At 44.6% G+C, this 11760-nt stretch overlaps 1 protein-coding gene across 5 annotated transcripts in view; it reads right to left on the bottom strand.

The window, feature by feature from the left end:
* Window positions 1–11760, bottom strand: part of meis2a (Meis homeobox 2a) — a 102972-nt gene that overhangs the window by 11915 nt on the left and 79297 nt on the right. For 2 of the 5 annotated variants that reach the window (XM_025063314.1, XM_025063321.1), the window contains 3 exons: window positions 6526–6584; window positions 4200–4310; window positions 3621–3686 (listed from right to left, as the gene is read on the bottom strand). In XM_025063314.1, coding sequence (XP_024919082.1) covers window positions 3628–3686; window positions 4200–4310; window positions 6526–6584 — 229 coding nt within the window. In that variant the 3' untranslated portion in view covers window positions 3621–3627. Of the gene's footprint in view, window positions 1–3620; window positions 3687–4199; window positions 4311–6525; window positions 6585–11760 lie in introns of those variants that run through there. The other 3 variants (XM_025063317.1, XM_025063325.1, XM_025063323.1) reach the window with 2 other exon arrangements.

Below are 11760 nucleotides of genomic sequence, written 5' to 3' on the forward strand. Positions count from 1 at the left end.
AAAAAAAAAAAAATTCGCAGAGCTTCATTGCGAAATCACAGGTTTTTGACTTTAACCCCAGTTTCCAGGCAGTAAAAGGACAAATATTCCAAACCTGAACCACACACGATAATCAGAAAGTTCCACTGATCAATTCGGCTGTTATATTTTTTTCAGTTAGTGCTAACTGTTTTTAGAATTATGAACTGTTACTGAGTCATCAATCATTTCACCTCACTTCATACACAGTTCATCTTTAAAGCTATAGCCCCCCCCCCCTCCTTCTAAGCGGTGGTCTTGATGCTCGGTGTGTGGGTTTTATGGATTAAGATAAAAAAGCAGGAAACAACAGCTTGACACAGAAAGATAAAAGAGACAGTAGAAAAGAAAGGAAATAAACAGGAGGTGGGGTATGTTGATGTCCCTTCAGAGGGTCTCTGCTTCATATGTGCAGAGAGCCTCAGCATGCCGGCACCCTCACACTGTGACAGGACCCAGGTCACAGAGCTGGCTCAGCAGTGCCACAGTTTGACTCCTCACTCAGCTGCATGTTTGTAATCAGAAAGGAAAAAGTGAGATGTTTTGGGTGGGGGGGCCGGGGGGTCCTGGAGTATGGGAACATGGCCAGAAGCTCTAGAAGGTCCTGGACCTTAGGGACAGAGACAAGGGAGAGCAGGGGGTCCCGCTGGAGCCAGAGGGGGGCCTGGGTTCTGCGATTGGGTCTGGGCCGGCCCTGCTTTGTAATGTGAACCCCTGGGGGATTAGAAGCTGTAATAGGAGGGGAGAGGTCGCTGCAAGGTCACGAGGCATGCTCACTCTCTGCATTCCTCCACCTTAGTACACTGCAATTAAGAAATTACACAGGAGGGCCCCGGTGAGGGGCGGGGGGGGGGAGAGAGGGAGGAGCAGCAGGAGGTAAAGAGAGAGAGAGAGAGAGTAAAAGAGACAGCGGAGGCTGAGATTAATGAGCAGCCTCATTGGTGGAGAGCTGTGTCATTTTCTAATACTCCCCCTGTTTCCATGTCAGTTCATTTGAAATGCACGTGTTTGTCAGTGCAGGTCTCTTAAAACCTCACTACTGGGGTCATAAAACAAATAAATCACAGGGGGGGGGGGGGATGACGGGGGGACGGATGCCCTCACCCCCCTAAAAACCTGGAGCAGCTCCTGTTAAAAGGCCCAGCAGATGTTTCTGACACTGTAAGCTGCTAATCTGCAGTCGTGTAAGCTGCAGTCATTCTGTTAAGTAACTCTGAGACCCCCCACCCCCCACCACCACCACATACACCCACCCATGCTTTATTAACATGAGTGGTACAAACGTGAAGACAATAAGTGAGTACAGTCCGAGCCTCCTTCGCACCCACACACCTACTCCCCCCCCTCCATCTCTGCATGCCTGCCTCCCCATGACTGACTGTGCACTTCTGTTATGGCACAGCACTCCTGCTCAATGGCCGGCCATAATTAAGTACCAAATACACCATATTGTGTGGCTGTGTAATCAAATCAAGAGAGGATAATATTCCTCTGTATTGAGCTATTAATGTAATTGGTCATGAAGCAGAAAGTATGTTACGTAATTAAATCCTCTCAAAATTATATAGCCCTTATATTAAGAATTAGCCAACCTGAGCAAATGTTGTCTCTGTGTGGCTGTTTTAGGGAACATTGCTTCCTGATCCCCCCCCCCCCCCCCCCCTTCCCCTTTTTTCTTCCCCTTCCTCCCTCTGCTGCCATTAGCAAAGACAGAAGAGGATGAGAGGGAAAAATGAGCGAGAGACACTGACAGGAAACAAGAACAGAGAGAGAGAGAGAGAGAGAGAGAGAGAGCAGGCAAGGACTTAGAAAGGGTGAAATGATCTCTATCGACGGAATTGCCGCGCTGACCCTTCGGAAAATCCCGTCTCCATTTACATATAAAGGGTTCTTTTAATCAAGGTAAGTGTTATTATATTGTGCCTCATTGGGTAAAGGAGTTTAGGTGTTAAATAAAATCTCTTCTGCCCTCCCGCCTGTGAGGAGTGATGTGTCTTGATATTTCAAATGTCAGCACTGTGGAACCAGGCGAAATAGCCGGCTTAATCAGAATGTGGCCATTTAGCTGCGCGCAGTGGGTAGAAGAAATCTGCTGCTAAAGAGCCGGGCCTGAAATAAGAACCTTCTTCTTCATCGTCACTCTCTCAGCAGACGTTTTCATTCAGAGATACGACTGGTATTTGAAGCTGCAGGTGATGGCCGTGGGATCCACAGTTTTAGCCAAATCTGCATCAAATTCATGCTAATAAATGTTTAAATAATAATAATAATAAAAACAATACTTCTGATAATTTTTAGAAACAATTTGATTTTTCTAAATGCCTTTTGCCGTACTGTCTATCCAATAATTCCACCATCCATACACAGTCAATACATAGGTAATTTATACACCCTGTGGGGAGGTTTTTTTTGTTTCACTGAAGCACTTCAACTGCCACATCAGTGAACAGCAGGTGTTGGTGGAGGCCAGAGGCCTGGCTCGTGTAGGACCAGACTGACCAATCACAGAGCAGTAATTATGTCCACGCTTTAGCTTTTGCGACAACACTGAAATATTGTTTTTTTTTTCATTTTTTCAAGGTATATAAAAAAGTTTGTTTTAAATTTTAAATTGTCAGATTATATGTCAGAATAGAAAATAAAAATAATATTTCAACATTACAAAAACAAAAGTACTTTACCTGTGTGTGTGAGGGAGACCACAGAGATGAACTGTATCTCTGTGTGTGTGTGAAACAGTTCCCCTCCACTTAGACGCAGCCATGCCTGTGTCTACAACCTTATAAATTTATCTCTGCTCCTGCCTCTCGTCTGCCAGTCTCAGGTCAGGCTGCTCACTGGCCTCCCCGCCCTGCCCCCTTAAATCCTCTCCCTCCAGTAAAAAATAATCAAAACACACAGCCCCCCCCCCCACCAGCTCATTCCTTCCTTTACACGGCTCAAACCAAACCCCGAGTGAAGGATCGGCCGTGTCACCCACGGCCCGTATATCTGGTTCAGGACCGTAATGTACTGCAGTGTTTCCGTCTTTGCATATAAGATAATTTGGGCATCAATCCTCCGTCGGACAGATTTATGTCACTCGGAGGACAGTTTCACTTCTCCTTCTTTATCGCTTCACTGGAGCCTGCTTAATTTCTCCCCGTCAGCCCCCTTCCCCAGGAGATGTTATTTTTTCCCCTAAATGTCCAACATTTGCATTTGCTGTCCAGGGTGAGGAGAGTGATGGCGCTGTTGCGATAAATAAATGTGTGCATGCCATGCCAGGTTGATTCTTCTCTTTCTCTTGTTGTTCATGTTGTCTGGCGCCACAAGTCGGGGTCTTCTCTGTCCCAGGACTGTACCCCTCCTTCCAGCCCCCCCACCCTTTTTTTTCACAAGATGTCAATTCATTGCTGGCCCCCACACAGCGCTGCATGCTAGCTCTTAGCAGTTGATGCTGCACTAGCAGCAGAGTGAGAAGCAGTGATGTTGATGAAGTAAAAAAAAAAAAAACAAACAAACAAACAAACAAATGACACCGAGATCCCAAAAGATTTAAAAGAACAACAACAAAAGAAACAGAAGCCCAGTACTTACTTCCCCCTTTTTTGCTTTACAAGATGGAGGTTACATGTAGTGCCATTGCCCATCCATGCCCATATTCATCCCCATTCCACTCATAGGCCCTAGAGAGAAGAGATAAACGCCAGAAAAGTGTCAGCAGGAGTTTGAATCACAGAGCGGAGGTCAGAGGAGAGCCATGTTTCGAGAGGATGAGGTTGGTTAGTGTTAGATGGAAAATGAGATGAAGGAAGAGTGTGGGAAGAGGAAAATGTGAGGGAGTGACAGAAGTCTTTTAGCTTTGCATCGACTCCCACAAATCCCTTTTTTTTCGAGATGGATTACGAGGAATTTTTCCAGATGTGTTAAGATTAGGGGGGGGGGGGCAAGCGATACAAGCAGCAGACTGTCTGGGGGGAAATGATGGAGGTCCTCCAGAGGGAAGTGTTACAGTGGTTTTTCTGAAGCACATGTTAGTATATGGTCAGGGTTCTGCTTTGTGCAGAAGAGTTTCAAACACATGCTCCATGAGATGAGGATCAGCGATGATCAGCTGGGTGACAGCGGAGGGTGACAGTGGTGTTTGGTGAAGCAGACATGACAAAGGTGGCAGGCGAGGGAAGAGCCGCGGGACTCACCGGCTGGTCGGATCCCCATGTGCTGCTGACCGTCCAGCACGAAGCTGCCCATGGGCTGGCCCTCTGGACTGTACGCTGCTCCTTGGCTCACTGAAGGATCAAGAAGAAAACCTGATTGTAGTCAAAAACGTGGACGTGAAAAAGGGGGCGTGGGGGAGAAGAAGAAGAGAAAACACACCAGACAATCAGCAATTGTCCCAGCTCCAGCCCAAACATACTGTAAGACATTGTGCTCATGTTTGTGGACCGTTGACTGACGTGTGACATGCAAACACCCATACAGTTGGTCCTCGTGCAAGCGCGCACACACACACAAACACGCACGCACGCACACACGCACATGCACGCACACAGCCAGTGCCATTCAAAACCACACTTACAGGAGATACATTGTTCTCCGACTGAGAGAAGAAAGCATGCAGTTTGACAGGGTGTGAAGAGGTTTTTGCCCAGACAGGCAATTTGCCCACATTCAAGTCTGAGTTCAGTTCACAACATTAACATTTATACACACACACAACACACAGTTTGAACAAAGGTTCTGAAACAGTGAGTACTCAGTCACAATAAGATGCCTAACCCTAACACACAAAATAAACTAATGTTAGCCTAGCTTTAGCCTCATTAGCTAAATGATGACTTAGCCTGAAATTAGCTAAACTTTATAAAAAAATAATCGCTAAAAGAACTACATTTTATGTTTTTAACTAGCTAAAACTTGAAAATATCTCAAAGTTAGTCAGAATAGGTAAAGCTATTAGCCCAAATACGGTCTAGCCACAGTAATAGCCAAACATTTCTAAACAAATTACAAAGTATACCAAAACATTAGCCTGAATTATGATTAGGTAAGTGAGTAAGAAAAAAACAGGTGTGACAAATGTTAGCTAAAAATACTAAAAATAGACAAATAATATGAACAAAAACAGTTCAAGTTAGCATAAAAATGCTAAAAGAACGGACACACAACCTTGCTAACATTTCTTATGTCACAGGTCTGACAACGGTTCTCTCGACCATTCATTTTTCTTCTCTGACAGCCAAACATATTTGTGTTACGAATGGTTTATCTGATGATCTGTGATGATAAAAATCTGTGATTTAAAAATAAAGAGTCAAATTTCTTTGCCGAATCTTGTTTTGTTCGTAAATAGCTCTAGGGAGCGAATGCTTTTCAGTGACTGTGGAAGAAAAAAAAAAGGCCTCTGTTTTCTAGAGCTTTAGCAGCATTATCTTGGATAATCAGTAATTTGTTCCGATTATTTGATCAGGATTAGTCACGCTGCATGTTTGTAAAGATTATTGACTGCTGTGTGTTCTTAGCGATGTCCTCGCCTGTATTTTTTTACTGGCATACAGCATTGTATATATTTCTGAGTGCAATTTGCTAAACTGATTTTATTTGGGGGCGGTTTGTTAAGCTGAACTTCCATTAATTGAAAATTTGAGTTGTTAAAACACTCTTGAAATCTGGAATTTCTCTGAATGACTCCTTTGGATTGAAATTCCCTCAGGTACTAACATCACCAAAGCCAAAAAAAGACTGGGTTATCCTTCATATCCTAAACGACTGGAGAAAAAAAATGCAAAAACAAAAAGGCCTTTAAAAATATAACTCATAAATTGCTATTAGTGATTCTTCTGCTCCCCCTGTGTCCAATTAGCGGCTCACAGATACAGTGCTAATACAGCTCCCTCCACTTAGACTGGGAAATCTCCAATTAGAGTCAATCAGTAAATGGCCTGGGCCGCTGCTCAACACGTCTCATTGAGAAAATTGGAAGAGAGATGAAGTGGGAACGGGAATAGAAGGAATTTGTATAAATGTAAGGTAACCTTCAAAAAAAGTGGGCTTCAAACCAAAAGCCCTGTGTGAGGAAACGATGGAGCCATTAGCAAGGCACTGGAAAAAGGCCGTAAGTGTTCTGATGAGTCCTCCAGAAGTACGATTATTTATACGGTAAAACGAGGCGACTTCTTACTCTTTTTTTTTTGGATGGTGCCAAGTAGCTGAACAAGGACTTGATCTAATTAGATGGACTTCACTCAGACTAGAACCGGGTTCAACTGTGACTTTTTCACCTTCCACATCACATAAGCCTTTCTTAATGGTCTTCTGACCGGACATTTTATCCTTGGACATGATGTGGACTGAGTTTGAGATGGGACATTAATAATAAATAAATAAATAATTCTCTTTTTTTTAAATATTTTTTTTAAATCTTAGATCCTGAAGCAGTTATTTCTCATAAATGGAAAGTGAAAGAAAAATAGAAGCAGAATTCTACTGTACGTTGGATGACTGGATTTTTTTTTGTTTTTTTACCTGCTCGATTCGACTGGTCAATCATAGGCTGTACTATTCTTCTTCTGGCATTAATGAACCTGGCAGAGAGAGAAGAGAGAAAAGAAAAACAGAAAGGCAAACGTTAAATCACTGCTGTATTCACACCCACACAGATTCATCGCAGTCCAGCACAAAGACAAAACAGTATTGCATGACCTAATGGCAACATTAGCTGCCCGAGTCCTTGAGAGAGGCGCTCACTACAAAACAGCAACAAACAAAAGGGCAATTGTGTGGTGACTTGGGAACCCAGTGAGGGATACTTTTAATGTTCCTTATGATCTATTCCCCCCTCTTTTAATAAAGCTTTTGATTACGTTTGGTTGCTATAGGCACCGGGGAGACATTCCTCAAGTATTAAGTGCAACTCGGGCCCAGAAGAACCCTCATCGTGGTACATCCCACTCTGCCTCTGTCTTTAATAGTTGTTTCTGTGGCTGCTTGGACACATCACATACTGGGTGTCTCCTAGGGACAACCTGAATGTCAGAAGATTTCCACATTCTTAAAAATAAATCGGTACAATTATTAGTTGAAAATTTGAAATCACTTGGAATGTATGTACACTGTGAAGAAGAGTTGGTCAAAATGGTGTCTTTAAACACATAAAAGTAATAAAGTAATAAAGAAAATGCTAGCAAGAATTTGCCCCAAATAGCCTAATGTTAGCAAACACATGGTTAAAACAGGTCAGGTTAAATGTCTGAACGCGTGTTTGGGCAACTTTGGAATCAGTAGAGTAAGAATTTTAGCTAATCCCCTGTGACCCATGTGTGGGTCCCAGAACCCGTCTTTGGGGATGACTGATGTACAGTATCCTGTCTCCGGTTCCTTCTCCAAAACAATGTTATTCCTGGAGCTTTATCACCCACTGGAATTTCAACGTAAGCTTCAAGTTAGCAACGTGCGGGATACAAATGGTTCCTTTCATTACTCCCCATCACTTCACCCCTCTCCCCCCTGTGTGTTCCCTCTGTGGGACCCCCACTCTGGCTGCATTGTGGGGGGCTCTTGCTCCCCTCCCAGCTGTCCAGAAATGAGGACCAGGCCTGGGCCGCTCCGTGCTTTCACAAGGTATTGTTATGTCAGCGAGCCCATCAATTAGGCTGTCTGAAGTTTTATCACCACCACGGCAGCGAATAAGTGCAGCTCCACAAAGCCTCCCCAGCCGGCCGTGCTCCTGCGGCTTTTCCAGTGTGGAGCTGCAGAGGTCATTTAGAGGTGACTGCCAGCCTGGGGCAACCTTTTAAACCCAGGGTAAGAATGTCCTAGGGTGTGTCCAACGAATGGTTGGACACTCAGGTCAATCATCTTTCCACCTTTGTTACTGACTTTTTGGCTAACGTAGTAAAATGTGCTACAGGTACGAGAATGTGGTTGATATTAAAGAAAGGACTCAAATCATCGGAGCGCTGTCCAGCATGGAGTCCTTCAGCGGTTCCAAAAAATCAGAGAGAGCGAGAGAAAGAGAGAGAGAGAGAAGAAAAGGCCCCGCCGCCCATTCCAGCATCCATCCGTGCTTCAGCCCCATCAGTACATGGCTGTAGCACTGGTCATTAGGAGGAAGGCAGAGCTGGAACCAATTTGGACCCCTAATCCCCCATGAAGCCCCGATACCTGCCCTTACTTTCCACCAATGAACTTAAACGCCTGTAATCTGCCTGGCTCAAAGTGACATGGTTAAATGTACAAAATGCACGGTTGGGAAAAAGAGAGTCATGGTGCTCATTTGCCAGGGGGCATCTAGAGTGCAGCGACGCAGGGGTGCCGCAGCCCCCCCGAGGGAAGAAGATAAAACACATCCATATAAGAATAAAGGTGCACGTGAGGAGGGAAGGCAGAGGTGAGGTATGAGAGTGACAGACGATGACTTGAAAGATGTCATAAAGTTACATTTGTGCAAGTTACACCACATGAAGCAGTGTCAGGTTTGGCTGTTAGGGTTAGCTATAAAGGTAGCACCGGTTCTAGGTTCACGTCCAATCCAGTTTTATTGTAGTGTTTATATAATTAGTGGAGTGGGATTTCAGGAAACTCAGTTCATATTTGTTTTACCTGCAGAGCTAACGCTGGAGCTACACAGGGTTTTGAGGTCTTTGTGTGGAACACGGAGCTCTTTCTGCTGCAGGTTTCAGTTATCTCTGCAGATGTCACGCATCACATCAAGCTGGTCCGAGGTCCACATCTGGCCTTGGCACCACATGTTGTCCACATGTGGTTCAGAAAGTGTTCCACAGAAATGTGATGATGTTAAAAGTCCAGTGCAGGGGCCAATTGTTGGACACTGACTAGTTATGATATAATAATAAATAAATAATAAAAGCAACCTTCAAAATTAGAGGCATTTTTTGTAACTGTGAATTATGACGATTTCTGATTTAGTGCACAATTGTATTAAAGTTTGGGACAAAGTTCAGGTTTTTTTCCCCTACAGTTATCTTCTGGGTTTGTTTTTTTTTTTTTTTAGCCATTTAGGAGATATACACATCACCCTCAAACACACAAGGCTTTGTTTTGTACGCAAAACAAGTCGCTCCAGTAACCATGAAGGTAACGTGATGTAGTGGAGGCAGCGGGGTCCGACCACGGCCCCCTCCAGTGGTGGCCTCAGAGAACCTTTTATCAGTCTGAGTAAAGCCAATTGAGATTATCAGAGTCAGGCCTGATAACAGTGTTTTCCCTCGACCTGTGAGTTGCTAATGGAGTGTGCTTAGAACAACAAAACCAGGAATCCTCCAGAGATGAAGGCCAGTCAACTTGATTGGACAGATAGATGGATGGATCTGAGGACCCAAGGTCCTGAGAGAAAAACAGAGGTTGACCACAGGGATTCAGAATTCCCAACCACTCACTAAAACATACATGCGCGCTGTAAATCTGCACATCGACACCATGGACACCACCACAAGCATCCGTCAGTGTGTCCATAGGCTAACCAGAAGGCAGGAGTTCTGACGGGACTGGGGGGGGACAGGGGGGGGACACTGGCTTAAAAACCCCCTCCAACCCAGAGCCTGTGTTTTTATTATCTACATCTGGTAGTGCAGCTTATTATGGTCTGCCTCTGCTAGATGTTAAAGCAGAGAAACACCCGAGTCACACTCACTCACACACACATGCAAACAGAGCAGCTCTCAGCATGGGAACTCCACGCCGTCTTCAAACAAATAATTAAAGGCAAGGTTAGGAGTTCACACGGAGGTCATTTCTTGGGATACAGCACAGAATGTGTGTGTGTGTGTGTGTGTGTGCATTACCTCAGTGATCCACTGCTGTGTTAATGCAGACACTCGGTCATACTGAGCCAGGCTGCAGCGCTAAGCATGCTTTGGCGTGTGCGTGTGAACATTTACGCCACTGTCAATCAATACCTGTGTAACATGTCAGCAATTTCCTACACTACACTACTGCCAAGTGGCCTACAGGAGCACTGGAGCTATTGATGTGGAATGAAATGGCGTGAGTGCTGTGTGTGTGTGTGTGTGAGAGAGAGAGAGAGAAACGTGAAGATATAATATGTCTCTTCATGATCAGTGAGACTGGTTTGTTGAGATTGTTTCACAGAACAAAATATACGGCAGAAATGGATGACGGCACCAAAGCAGCAGGATTCCACTCTGGACTGTGTCTTCACTACAGTGGACCGTGGAAAGTCATGCAACGGATTGGACCTGATTGTGAGACAAGGTTTTTAAAGCCAGTGGTCCAGAATGTTATAGACAGGACTATTTTCAGGCCTGTGTTCAAAGCTATTGCTACAAACCAAACGTCAGTGCGGTTTTCTCTGATGGGACACAATGTAAATGAAGTTTTATTCTACAGCTCTCCTGTACTGTGAAAGTGCTGCAAACCCCACTTTGGGAACCCCTGTCCTAAACAGTCCCGGGACAGGATTAGAAGCAGCTTATGGTGCAAATTCACACACTCAGCAGCTGTTTGTGTTCTGACTTTCACGCTAATATTTTAGAGTTTGTTTCGGGCAGTGATTTCTAAGCTGTCGACTTAGAGCTGCTACAGAAGGATTTTCCGTGTGTGCACGACGCCAAAAGGTGCGTTTCCACAGAGGTGGCCTCACACTAACTCAGCCACTCTCCTCCCTCCACCGGCTGTTTTTACATGCCAGCACATTCATTTGCATAATTCTCACAGCACCTTTTGCCAAATGTGAAACCCAAGATGGCACTGTAAACAGAAAAAAAAGGACCTGGATCTTTGCAGTGGAAACACACTCAAAGTGTAACAAAATATTAGCTAATTGTATTCCAGTCAGCCTCACATCACTGAGGACAGGCCTTTGGATTGGGTTGAACCTTTCCATTGTGTTGACAAACACTAAATAAATAAGGTTAATAAAAGTAGTCACTGCAAGACTCTGTCACCTGTGTTTATCTTTTCTTTTCTTTTTTTTTTTTTTTTGCTTCCTCATCTGAATCTGTCATAAAGAACTTGTTTTCTGGTTAACTGACTTGTAGCCACACCTGGTAACCCACTCCTGTAGTCAGCATTCCTTCTCTGGGAAAAACTGTCATGCCAAACCACCCCACCCTGGAGCTGGGCCAAGAAAGATAGAGTGAGAGTGAGACAGAGAGAGAGAGAGAGAGAGAGACAGAATCGTGCTTGGCTGAGCAATTACTGCACAGATCTGAGAGGAACCCGGCCAATCAGGACTGGGGTCACATGTTTGACAAGTTTGTGATGAACACAGAGTGAATGACACAGAAGGAAGAAGAAACGACACACACACACACACACACTCGTCGTGTTTTCTGCTCTAAACGTGAGCACCACACCCAGATACAGCATCTGTTGCTTTAGTGCTTTCTAACAACCTGTATGCTAACCTGTATGCTAACCTGTATGCTAACCTGTATGCTAACCTGTATGCTAACCTGTATGCTAACCTGTATGCTAACCTGTATGCTAACCTGTATGCTAACCTGTATGCTAACCTGTGTGCTAACCTGTAAGTCCTGGACTGATGACTGTCTTCACAGGAAGATTACAAGATTACATGCAACACAATCTGAACATGAATGTGCCGAACTCCATCTCCAATGGCTGCCTGCAAACACGACCGTCCTCTGGTTCCTATTAGCGCTCATTGCTTCCATACTTCCGCTTCAGACCGAAATAAAGATTCCGAACCCCCAGCGATTCAGTCACAACTGCCTTGTATCAAAGGAGGAAGGCTTCAGTTTGATCTTCTGCCCCCCC

This window comes from Cynoglossus semilaevis, chromosome 1 (assembly GCF_000523025.1).
Source record: "Cynoglossus semilaevis isolate Cse_v1.0 chromosome 1, Cse_v1.0, whole genome shotgun sequence".
NCBI lineage: Eukaryota > Metazoa > Chordata > Actinopteri > Pleuronectiformes > Cynoglossidae > Cynoglossus > Cynoglossus semilaevis.